The sequence below is a fragment of the Tenebrio molitor genome, chromosome 2 (assembly GCF_963966145.1).
Source record: "Tenebrio molitor chromosome 2, icTenMoli1.1, whole genome shotgun sequence".
NCBI lineage: Eukaryota > Metazoa > Arthropoda > Insecta > Coleoptera > Tenebrionidae > Tenebrio > Tenebrio molitor.
Genome location: NC_091047.1, coordinates 32,274,586 through 32,286,805, shown reverse-complemented (window position 1 = coordinate 32,286,805; position 12,220 = coordinate 32,274,586). Strand labels below are relative to the sequence as shown.

General features: G+C 40.8%; 2 protein-coding genes across 3 annotated transcripts; both read right to left on the bottom strand.

Moving 5' to 3' along the window:
* Positions 1–2,563: 2,563 nt before the first annotated feature.
* On the bottom strand, positions 2,564–3,609 carry LOC138124026 (sperm-specific sodium:proton exchanger-like). 2 transcript variants are annotated; one of them, XM_069038947.1, is made up of 6 exons: positions 3,485–3,609; positions 3,299–3,432; positions 3,187–3,232; positions 3,005–3,143; positions 2,823–2,957; positions 2,564–2,765 (listed from the first exon to the last, which is right to left on the bottom strand). In XM_069038947.1, exons 1-6 carry the CDS (start codon positions 3,514–3,516, stop codon positions 2,655–2,657), a joined length of 597 nt encoding a protein of 198 aa, XP_068895048.1. In that variant the 5' UTR covers positions 3,517–3,609; the 3' UTR covers positions 2,564–2,654. The 2 variants fall into 2 exon arrangements, with proteins under 2 accessions (XP_068895048.1, XP_068895047.1); XM_069038946.1 differs by having other exon boundaries at positions 3,187–3,432.
* LOC138124939 (sperm-specific sodium:proton exchanger-like) lies at positions 3,600–6,884 on the bottom strand. The gene is made up of 6 exons (XM_069040134.1): positions 6,715–6,884; positions 6,421–6,655; positions 6,069–6,368; positions 4,581–6,021; positions 3,795–4,522; positions 3,600–3,748 (listed from the first exon to the last, which is right to left on the bottom strand). The coding sequence occupies exons 1-6, from the start codon at positions 6,769–6,771 to the stop codon at positions 3,600–3,602; spliced, it is 2,910 nt and encodes a 969-aa protein (XP_068896235.1). The 5' UTR covers positions 6,772–6,884.
* Between the last annotated feature and the right edge of the window lie 5,336 nt (positions 6,885–12,220).

The window sequence follows — 12,220 nt, the reverse complement described above, 5'->3', positions numbered from 1 at the left end:
GATTTGAAGTGATTTGAATGAAATTTTGACACTGACGTTTCTCAAAAGTTTCATAACCGGTCAGTTTATTGAAAACGTAATAAAATATGCAACCTAGCAACAATTACGGGAAATAGACCTGGATTGCTTAAAATGCTTTGATTGGTCGAGTTAAACTGTTCTTTTCTTGAATACCGTTCAAGATAGAAAAATTTTTCATTGGGATTATTTATTTGTCCTTTTATGAAGATTTCTCCTTTTTTCTCTGGGGCGCGAGTTCTGGAACACCGTGTATGCATTTCTTGTTTTTTACCTTTTTTGTCAGATCATAAGTTTCGTAGCGTGTAGAATTCGAGGGTTTTGATTATTTTTTTTACTTTTTACTCGTTTCCATACCACCACAGAGGTAGAGCAATAGGGCGTGGTTTTTTTAACGTGGTTCCCCAGTAGGCATACTTCAACGATGCAGTAGAAGCATGGCCAACTTCATCTAGCTTCCGCTGCGCAGCGGAAGCTAGATGAAGTTGGCCATGGTAGAAGTTTACTGTTTTACTCTTTTCGATCTCTTTGTGACGAATCCGGTTGATCTGGATCTATGGGTATAGATGAGCTGAATTCGTCAGAGTTTATGAATTCCTCTTAAGAATTTTCCTCTTGTTCTTCAGGATCATCATCATCATTATCATCAGGATCATCTGACATTTGCCAGGACAGAAATTCATTGATTTCAGGTATTTGCTTGTCTTGTCTGTTGGAAATGGATTCCTGAAGGTGGCGCTGATCGAAGTGTGTCGATTGAGTTCTGCTCCGCAATTAAAACCAATATTGTGGGAGATAACGAGTTAGAAATAACCAACGACGTGGGTAGTGTGGGTAGTGGTTGTAACAGATACAGTGAGTTGAAGAAAAACACGGAAAACCAGTAAGATCCAGAATTAGTAGAATCCAAGCTGATGATAAGGGGTCCTTGTCGCGAGGTGTAGAATCGGCAAGGTCACCTTCACACGAACGCTATACCGGCAACCACTGCGCGATCAATGATACATCGGCGCTCAAGGATAAACAGGTACAATGAGCTGGACAAAGACAGACAACAACGAAGAAATGGAAGAGATAAGGAACATGTTCAGACAAATAGATGAGAAGGTTACAACGGTGGACAGGAAAATTGACAAGAACGCAAAGGAAATGGTATGCTTGAGGCAGCAAAACGAAAAACTAAAACGGAACATAAAAGAACAAGAGGAAAGATTGGGGATGATAGAAAGAGAAATAAGGAGAAACAACATAATAATACAAGGAATGGTAGATCAAGAAAGAGAAGACCACGTAGAAACAAGAGAAAAAGTGCAAGAGGTCTTGAGAAAAATCGGGGCAGATCTGGTCAACGCGAATACGGAAATAGTCGAAGTGAGGAGAATTGGCACTTACGAAACAAGGAAGAAAAGACCAATTTTAATAAAATTGAGAACAAGGCAAAGTAAGTTGTTAATTCTTAAGAGGACTAAAAACCTTAAAGGTAAAAAGATATATGGATCACGGAGGATTTTACGAAGAAGGTGCAACAAGAAAGGAAACAACTGATACCTCTTCAAACAAGCAAAGCAAGATGGACACAAAGCACTGATAAAATACGACAAACTTATTATAGAGGGTAAAGTCTATGGGACAGACTACCTATTTTGAAATAGGGGAGGGAAGAAGCAAGGAAGACAATAAAAGAACAGTAACCGAACGGTCTCCGGAAAATAGTGAACACTATCATCAGATAAAAAGGGTGACAATATCAAGAGAAACAAAAAACCCCAAGGAGTAAGAAAAAAGGAAAATGGAAAAGATAACAAAGCAAGAGGCGTGGACGAGGGAGGTAGAGGGGATGGAGGAAACGGAGACAACGGAAATGGACAAAGGACAAAGATAAAAGTTAGATTGACAAAGAAAACAAACGAAAAACCGAAAAGAAGCACAAAGGGGAACACAAGAAGGAAGATACGAAAGGGAGGGGAGGAGTAAAAGTATGTACTATTCTATACTGGAACATGGCCGAATTAATTAGAAAAGGGGAAGAATTTTGGAAATATATACGAAAATTCGAGATAGTGGGTCTGGTGGAAACGTGGGTCGAGGAGAGAAGCTGGAAGAAAATAGACAAGACGCTACCGAAAGACTACAAGTGGAAAAGCCAATGGGCAAAAAGGGAAAAGAAAAAGGGTAGAGCTACCGAGGGAATAATAACAGGGGTGAAATTGGGGATCAAAGAAAAGAGTCAAGAAAGGGGAGAAGAAGGATGCATGGAGAGAAACGTCCATATTGGTAACGAGTGGTGGAAAATATTAAGGGTGTATAGTAAAGAGATGAGAACACAATGAAGAAGGACGTGTCATTCGGAACAAAAGTGGCTTTTTTGAGTTGCAATAATTGCAGTAGCTCGCCTACGTTATGCTTCGCTTCGCTGTGCAAACAAATTGCTCGTCAAAAAAAGTACCACCTTTAAAGGAGAAACAAAATTTCATTTATCAAAAAATGTAACAACAGCAATACAGCATATTAAATTGAGTCGTCGAGGGTAGAAATGTCTATGAAATCACTGTATCTTATTTTATCTTTATTGTTAAACTTTCAAAATAAGCTAAGCAAACAACTTTAAACTAACTCCATTCTCTTTAAAGCATAAGTTATTCAAATCGTTTTTGACTAAGTATGTCTGAATCATCTGTACTAATGTAGATGATGCTGCCTCCGCCTGACACATTAGGGTAGTAAACAGACAACTCATCTGAATTTTTCTACAAAGAAGAGATTTACCCCTCATCACACGCAACTTCCAAATTACGAGTACTTACGCGTTCGCCATTAGTTCTTTCCTTATCCTCTTGTGCCGCATGGTCTGCTCCTTTTAATTGCTCGCTTAATATACTCACTTTCTGTCGCTGCTGAATCAGATGTTGGAGACACGTAACTTCAACGTTGGGGACCGTCTAAAACACAAAATTCACAAATTGCTTCCTTTGGACACGATAAATACCAATTCGCAAGTATATTCATCGAGATCTCTTATTGTACAACTGGTGGCGCTGGGATCTGGCACAATCAACATTTTCGTTTCTATTCCTGTGGGAAAATCCATCGAACTGCTCTTCGGCAAAATGAGCTTTTGCATAGTTCTATTTTCCATAAGTTTGTGTCTTACAAGAAAATGGTACTTACCTAGGAATGCTGCACGGAGCTGCAAACACGTCTTTAGTGACGCCATCTGCAACCATACCTTCGATTAGGATGATATCCTGGACAACACTGTTTATCATAAAGATTTTATAACCAGATAGGTCCGGCACGAAGGATCTTTCGAGAGCGTACTTTACTTGTTTAGGGGATGAATGGTACGCGGGAATTGACAACAGGATAGGAATAGCGATCCTGACGCTGACAGCTTTCCAGATTCGACACTCCAATCTGAAACATTGTTACCTACATCAAATTGGGACAGGTGGACAGATTGTGGCACCCATATGTGGTGTTAGGATTCAGCTCATCCATGGCTTTCCTGAGGATGCTTTTATTCAAGACGTAGACTTGAGTTTGAGTGTTTGCTGTAATTTTGCAGTTGTAAGCCCTTCCGGTCAATACACTGAGTTCCCTGGGACGATATAATCGATCACGCTTTCTTCATACTGAGAACAAGAAATGTAGTCTACGACGGGCAATCGGCCGAAGACTTTCAGACTGTCGAGAACATCTTTATTCGGAACATAAGAAATCTTGAGGAGACCTTAAATAACAGGTTTAGAACAGCTCTGGAAAAGGATGACTCCAACCTGAGACCACGATATAGATTCCTTCGGCAACGTTACCTTCCTCGAAGAGCACATTTTCTGGATCGAACTTTTTGACTACGGCATGATCAAAGAGGAAGTTGATCACCTCCTTATCACCCGCCATCCACGCCACCTCCTTGAAGATCACTCTGGGAGCACTAGGCGTCACCGACTGAATCATACTGACTTTGTTTGACAATTCCCTTAAAGATATCAACATCTTGTTACACTCGAAATCGTCAAGCCAACCGCTTATCTTCAAGTGCTCGATAGCTTCGTTCATGGCATGCAGAATCGTCCTGATTGCTTGCTTGGTCTTGACGGTGATAGCTATCCATGGCTTCTCCTTCTGGACCACACCCAACAACTTGATAATGATCAAGCGATCGTCCTCGATTTTCTTTTTGATTTGTTCTCTGATCTTGCCATTGTCGACCATGTAAGGTAGCATCTCCAAGACGTCTTCTTCTCCTGTGACGTAGCATTTGCCCAACTCGTATGTGAAGGCCATTCGACTGTCCACGCTTGTGTCCAAGTATCGCGCAATGGCAGGTTGTACTTCTCCAAAAAGACGTAACAATTTGATCGCCCGACTTAGACTTATTATGTCTAGGGCTACCGAGCGGTCGGTGTGGAAAGAGTTCTTTACTATCTCGTTATAATAAGTCAAGAATAAGTCGACGGTAGCGAGGCACAAGGCGAAAAAGTCGATGACGTTCCAGGTAGATCTGCAAAATGCAAATAAGAAAAAGCAGGTGTATAGTACCTATCTTATCAGGATTTTACTTGAAGTAGGTGCCGAAACCATCTCTCCAGAGTCGTATCCACGAGTAGGCCATGATCCTCAGAAAAAACTCCCCCAGATAGATTACGTAGAAGACGAAAGTGAGGATGAGGTACAAAACGAGAAATGTTTCATTTTTTCCAGTGTGGTGACCGATCGAATAGTATGTGATGTTTATGATGATGAGAACCATATTTAGCAGAACTACGCAGTACATTATTATCTCAAAATGCTTCCTACGGACGATGTGATAACAGACGCGTCTGTGGTACTTGCGTGGCTGTCTAATATTCATCCTGTTACTGGGCAGCATCCTTTGGACATGGTTCCTTAAGAATTTGTAACAACATCTCTGTTCGTGGAATCGCTTACACAAGCCATCGACTACGATGGTGACATCTTCCGCGTCCATCGCCATTTCAACAGCTTGAGTTAAGATTCGGATGTTCTCACAGGACATCATCCCATTCTCATACTGTCTAGAGTACGATATCTTCTTAGCCTTCAAGATTCTCATCTTAGCTTCTTTGGTCATATCTTTCAATTGTCTTGCGGTGGGTTCATGCGGGAGCTCCTCCTTGCACTCCGGACACTCTGTGTACTGGTGTTCCATGAACCAATCGTCTTGGTCGGCGTTTATGTCGGACTGTCGCGTGTAAGGGTGCTTCATATTGGTTATTTCTTGAATGAGAGTCCAGTTGGCAGCAGCAAGATACTTATTCATTTTCAGGACGGCAATAGTCTTTTTCCTCTTAAGGAATATGTGTTTTATACAGTTGTTCATATTGACATGTCTCGCTAATGAAATGTCGGCCATCCCCAATATCTTCAGTGCAAGAGGAGTAAGACCTCCATTGATTAGGAGCGACAAAAAATGAATGCCAACGATGTGCAAGTACATGGTTATCGTAATATTGTCCGAAACGTGAAATCTGATCGAGTTAAGTATCACCAGGAGAAGACTGAAAGGGCTCTTGGTGGCACACCAGACACAGACAAGCATCGACTTGAAAGTTATTCCTGACCCCAATCTACTCAACAGAGGGGAGAAAAGAAGAAAACACAAGAATCTCACCACGTAGTACATAATATAAGTCACCAAGACCAGAATGAAGTCTGCGGTGGTGAGGTTGGGCCAGACTTTGACTGCATTGTAATGGGAGATGTTCAGACAGATGAGGACGTCCAGTAGTATCGCTAGTTCTTGCCAAAAGTGGAATAGAAGCAAATTCATTCGTTCCCAAATAGTCACACGTTCGACGGCCATCATGCAGCCGAAGACGATGACTGCGACCGAACCGTTGGCGCCTATAAAGTTTCTGCTCAAGGTGAAGGTCAAAAATGGAAGACCCAACATGATTCCTATCACAGTTTTGGCCTCAGTCGAAGTCTTCCGTACTAAGAAGCGGCCCACCAGACCAAATAGATATCCACAAAGAACACCTGAGGCAGATTTGGACTGGTCGTAACAAGTCTAAACATATATTTACCAGAAATGACGACGCGAACGTAGACGCACACAAATTGATACCAGTGGACCACGTATCCTACGGAGTAGAACGTGAAGAGATTGTTAAAGATGACAACTGTCGCCACGGTGACTAGAGACTCTCCTTCTAAAAGGATGGTCACGTGTTTGGTACAAGTGCTGGTTTCCTTGAGCAAGTGCATGACATAAGCAGTATATGTAGGGGTGCATAATAAACCAAAAACCATACCGTGCCAGTATTCCCATTTGGTATCTAAAATGGTCATTATCATACCGATCGTACATCCGGTGAGCAGAGAAACTACAACACAAATGTTTTGCTTGTTTGTATTCGAGAATTTGTTGGGGTATACTCGGAAACGAAATAACCAATATCTGAGGAAGAATCCTTATGAAACTGTGTATGTCAGTGTAGAAGGCCATCCGAAAAACCACTACGGGGACGTAGATGTAGATGATCTCCTCTGAAGGTAGATTGCTTAAGATCGGTTCGAAATTTTCTAGTGTTTGAAAATGTGTTTCTAGCAATCCGTAAACATATCCCAGGATCAAAGCAAAAGTTGCATAGGGAATCCCGATGCTATATTTCTGGACAAATCTCAAATTAATGTGTTTTATGTACTAGTAGATAGTTCACCGTGACTTACGAGAAGGAAGTATTGGATTATGGCGACCAAAATTAAGCAGATGAATGTAAACATCATATAGGAGTCTTACACAGAGACTAGTTCGAGAAATACTTCCATTCACATTTAGATTGAAGTATTGTTCAACTGAAAATTGTTTGGCTAGTTACCAAGGATTTTGTAAATTGATGAACAAGCTTGCTTTGGTATTTTTCGAGGAATAATCTTGGACAGTCTTGTAGCGCACAGTTTTCTTTATTATTATTATTCTTTATTAGCCCAACAGTTGTACAAAACAACCCTTTATAGGACACAAATACACAAAAAAAAAGGCTTAATACATATAACAAAAGAACATGAAATTAACCAAATAATTGATAATTAATAACATTTGAAAGAAAATAAACGAAACTATAGTCTACTAACAAGGTCAATCTATAATCTAAAAATACTACCTACAGAATCAGTCTTTATAATTGAGAATACCAATAACACTATCTCTAAACAACATCGGATTTCTACGGAAAATATCTACCCCATCACATATGCTATTGTATAAACTACACATTAGAATAATTGGACTTCTGGCTAACGCATTAGTTCTAGGAGTGGTGTACGCAAACGTGAGAGGAAATCTCGTTTCAATACGAGGAACCAAGAAATCGATTTTGTTGAAAATATCTGATAAGTCAATTTTGTTGTGTATGATTTTGTATAACACAGTTAAGGCAGTAAGATCTCTTCTGATTCCTAGCGGCAAAACATTGAATTCGGACCAGAGTAACTCGTTACGATAACCAATGGGCGGGTAATATTTATGTTCTTTAAAAAAAAGATACTTGAGGAACTTACGCTGTATGTTTTCAATCGCTGCTATGTAACATTGCTGGATTGGATACCAAATTAGAGACCCATACTCCAGTTTGGATAAAATAAGTGCAGAAAATATCGATTTTAAGCAATCACAGTCTCTAAATAACTGGCAGTTTCGTATGATAAAACCCAGGGTAGACATACACGAGGAGGTCAAATGATGAATGTGGGTGTCGAACCTCAATTCTCTATCAAAATGTACTCCAAGATCCTTAACAGTTTCACAACGTTCCAAAGAAGTATTACCAATCGAGTAGACAAAGGGTATTTCGGATTTTTTACGACAATAAGTCATAACCTTGCACTTTCTGGGATTCAAATTTAATTTATTACTGGTACACCAGATGTTAAGCCTGTCCAAGTTTCTTTGTAGGTTGTCAGCATCAGAGAGAGAATTGATGGTCTGAAAAATTTTGGCATCATCAGCATACAACAAAACTTCGCAGTCAAGAACAGATGGAAGGTCGTTGATAAATAGAGTAAAAATCAGGGGACCCAGGACCGACCCTTGAGGAACACCAGAGTTTGTAGCGTAAGGATAGGAAGAAACCCCATGATAATGAACATACTGTTGACGGCCAGAAAGATAGGACTCGAAGAATGCAATTAGTTTATCACTGAAGCCGAACATATCCAGTTTTTTGATGATAATATTATGATCGATCTGGTCGAAGGCCTTAGTGAAATCAGTATAAATTGTGTCGACCTGCTGTTGTGTATCCAAGGATTCGGAGACGTATTGCGAGAAGGTTAATAAATTTGACATTGTGGAACGGCGGTCAATAAAGCCATGTTGGCGTGGAGAAAATCTGCTACGGACACTGGAGTAAATATAACTATGCAAGACAATTTCAAATATCTTGGAAAAATTCGACGACAAAGATATAGGTCTATAGTCAGAGATATTGGAGGGTTTTCCAGATTTAAACACAGGGCACACCTTAGATTTCTTCCATTCTTTTGGGAAGCAACCTGACTCGAGTGAAGCATTAAAGATTATCATCAGAGGTTCAACAAGAACATATCGGCAGTCCCTAACCAAAAAGCCAGGAAGTCCATCCGGACCTGATGTCATTTTATTCGGAATTCTATTTATGGCACTAATAATATCGGTCTCAGAGATCTTGAGTATATTGACTGTGGGAAAACAGCTCGAGGTAGCATCAACGTTGTTATGATTGTTGTTGAGATGTGGTCGATGTTAGCGCAACCCTAACAACATGTGGCTTTTTTAATGTACTGTAGTGACCCAGTTTAAAATTAAATTTTAATTCCCGGTACCGCCACGAGAGCGCGCCAAATGTGAAGGTACTAGCGGCTAGATTAGGAACTAAGGGATGGGGTTGGCAATCCTGGGGAGTTGGCAACTCTGAGGGAAAGCGGAAATATAGCGGGGGTGAAACGGGCTCGCGCGGGTGGTCATTTTTGTTCAGTTTTTCGAAACGAACACACCTTGCGAAGAGCGATCCAAGTTTCTCAAATTTGTAAGTTAAACCTGAACCAATTACACTACCGTTCCGAGTAGATATTTTGTGTCCCCGTGAGGAATTCGACGTTTTTAATTCACCTGGGTAATTTATCCGACTTTCGTTGCCTTTTTTGTGTTTTGTTTTTGGGACCAGGACCACGTGGTAAGGGTATGTTGTAGATTTCATTTTGTTGCATGCTGTTTCTTTAAGAAGCGCCCATTTGTTAATTTTAAGCGTTATCTTTCTCCCGGGAGGTTCATTTTTTTAGCAATCTGGTAATTTCGAAAATTCGGAGCCGTCGTCCGAACCGCGTGCGTTCATTTTGTTTTTTTTTCTTCACTAACATTTTCTAACGGCACTCGACCCGCCATTTTCTTTTCGTTTAACATTACCAGCGATTATTGTATTCGTGATTTATGTTGTTTACTGATATTTGTGCCATTTAAAGTGGTTCTATTTTATCGCTATTTAACTTGGCGCTTGGTTCTCTTTTATTTGATCATTGTTTAATGTTGCGCTTTGTTTTGTTTATTTTATCATTGTTTAATATTACGTTGTGGTTTGTTGAATTTTCGCATCGTTTAATGTTACGCTTTGTTCGATTGAATTAAACTCGGGTTTTCTTTATGTTGTTGTTAAACACCGCTAGATTTCGGAAGAGTTAAAGTAAAATGTTGTAAGTGCGCCACTATGGGAGTTAGGTTTCAATCAGGAAGTCGTGGGGTTGTCTAGTAAATTTCTGTGGAGGCCACGGTTAAGTTATGGCCGTTAGCGGAGGCGGACCTAAGTCCTGCTCGATGCGGCTCTGGGATGCTGACGTGAAACCTCCGTCGCGGTTCTAGAGATCTTAGGTTTTTGTCGGTAAACGGTTGGTTGGGGAAGGCGAAGCAAGCTCTGCTCGAAGCGGCTTGGGATGCTCATCGTACAACCCCGAGGCGCTCTGTCACTCTTTCTTGGTCGGTGAAATAGCCCGACGTTCATTACTAACCCGTGTATCTAGAAACGTCGCTGGTCTCAAGCCGATTCAGATAATTCTTCTGTGTCCCCTCGCGGCCGAGAGTTTGTTACCTCCAGCTCTAAGCTCCCGTCGGCGTACCTTGACCGCGTAGTTACTATTAAACTTGGAATTGTCATAACTAATTGTCAAATATGAGTAATACCTGGGATACGGTTTTGGAGAGGGTTTTTATCCGTCCCTGTCTGTGATAACTGATAACTTCATTATGAATTTGTTACTTGTGTTTTTTTTGCAACCTTTAACTTGTCATTTTTGTTGTCATTTACCCGTTCTGGTTGTTTTAAATGTTGCTGTATTAATATTGTTGTTTGTGCTTTGTAATGGCCTCAGCTAGTTAATTTTCTGTACTTTGTTATACTTGGCCCCCATTAATTTTGGATTCATTTCATTTGTTCGTCGATAATCAACGTTATCACAGGCTGTTCAATACCGTCTATTTTTGTTCTTATGTACCTTGTTATGTACCTCTCTTTCTCTCTGACCTCAGGGGATTAGCATTCCCCACCCACTTGTATATAAGGGTGGACGTCCCCTGAGTGTGGGAGTTGGTCAGTGTTGTTGTACGAAGTAACATCTAAGTAAAAATCTAGAAAATCACAAGAATTTGTTTCATTCACAATCACACTTCAAATTGAACTAAGTCGTTTGGAAACGCCAGCGACTTTGTATCGCCGAGACGATACATAAAAGTGGTCCTTCGAGCAGGATACATCGGTGTCCAACAAAAAATACGTAAAATCAGTGAGTATGAGTGAGAAAATTCCCACATCAACACCCAACTTCACGAGGCAACAGCCCCAGGTTCTGCAACGGCAGAAGAATCAACGGCGAGAGTCCGCAATCAGCATCGAGGCAACAGGCAACAGCCCCACGTTCTGCAACGGCAGAAAAACGACAGCACGAGTCCGAAAACATCATCGAGGCAACAGCCCCACGAATCAGCAACAACGTCACGTGTCCGCAGACATCCAGGTCCAGCAGCCCCAGCAGCAGAGCTTAAAAGGTTAGTGCATCACTGTACTTCCTATCGAACCCATCCATCTTTTCCCACTCGATCGTCGTGAGCATCGAATTTAGTAGTTCAGGAAAATATTTGATTCTTACCATCATGCCAGAAATTACAGATCTCAAATCTTTAATAAATAAGCGTGGCATTATTAAAGGTCGAGTCACGAGGTTTAAATCATTTTTGGACGTGCCGGAAAATAGAGTCAAATCATTAGAAATACAGAGACGCATTCAGGAATTACAGTCATATTTTCGTGAATTTGAATCAATTCATTTGCAAATTCAGGCCCTGGATGCGAATCAAGCAAAGGAGGAAGAATTGTTCAAATTTGAGGACGAATTTTTTGATACAATCTCCTCAGCCGACGCGATTGTAAAAACAATTGAAAATACAACACAACAGCCGACGAATGGCCCATCCGGTACGGGTCAATCTCCCACGATCGGGCGCGAAAACCCAGCAGTAATCAGAGTGGATCACATTTCGGGATAGTTACAATGCACTAATCAATGATAACAGAGACTTGAGCGACATTCAGAAATTTCATTACTTACGCAGCAGCCTTAAAAGTGACGCGCTTTCAACAATAGAGCATTTAACGTTATCCAATGATAATTATCAGGCAGCATGGGAGTTAAGCCAAAATAGGTATGAAAATAATCGGTTACTCGTTCAACATCATGTTAGAGCCCTATTTTCACTACCAACCGCGACTCCAAAAGATCCCAAAATCTTGCGGCAGATCTTACAAACGGCAACATCACATTTAAAAGCATTGGAAGCGATCAAGCGTCCGGTAGATCACTGGGATGACCTGCTGATTTATTTAATTTCCTCAAAATTCGACTACCAAACGACCGTCGCATGGGAATCCACATTGTCAACCGCGATACCGGTAATGAAACATTTAACAGATTTTCTGAACCAACGATGTCAAATATTAGAATCGTTGGAAATCAACAAAATCAACAAGCAATCACAAATTCAGCAACGCAGTAGTACTCATGTGAGCTCACAAGCTAAGGGGCAGGTATCAACATGTGTGATCTGCAAGCAATCTCACTGGCTATACCAGTGTCCAACTTTTCTGTCTCTCACGACAAATCAACGTTCGTCCGAAATTCGGAAACACAACTTATGCGACAATTGTTTTCGTTC

Bases quoted from the DNA above. Each gene is read 5' to 3' on its own strand.
- LOC138124939 (XM_069040134.1), bottom strand. From the start codon at position 6,771: ATGATGTTTACATTCATCTGCTTAATTTTGGTCGCCATAATCCAATAC. The intron at 6,656-6,714 runs GTAAGTCACGGT...AGATTTGTCCAG, and splicing joins TAATCCAATACTTCCTTCTC to AAATATAGCATCGGGATTCC. The intron at 6,022-6,068 runs GTAAATATATGT...AATCTGCCTCAG, and splicing joins CGTTCGCGTCGTCATTTCTG to GTGTTCTTTGTGGATATCTA.
- LOC138124026 (XM_069038946.1), bottom strand. From the start codon at position 3,516: ATGGATGAGCTGAATCCTAACACCACATATGG. The intron at 3,144-3,186 runs GTAAGTACCATT...TATGGAAAATAG, and splicing joins GCTCCGTGCAGCATTCCTAG to AACTATGCAAAAGCTCATTT. The intron at 2,958-3,004 runs GTATTTATCGTG...TTTGTGTTTTAG, and splicing joins ATGAATATACTTGCGAATTG to ACGGTCCCCAACGTTGAAGT.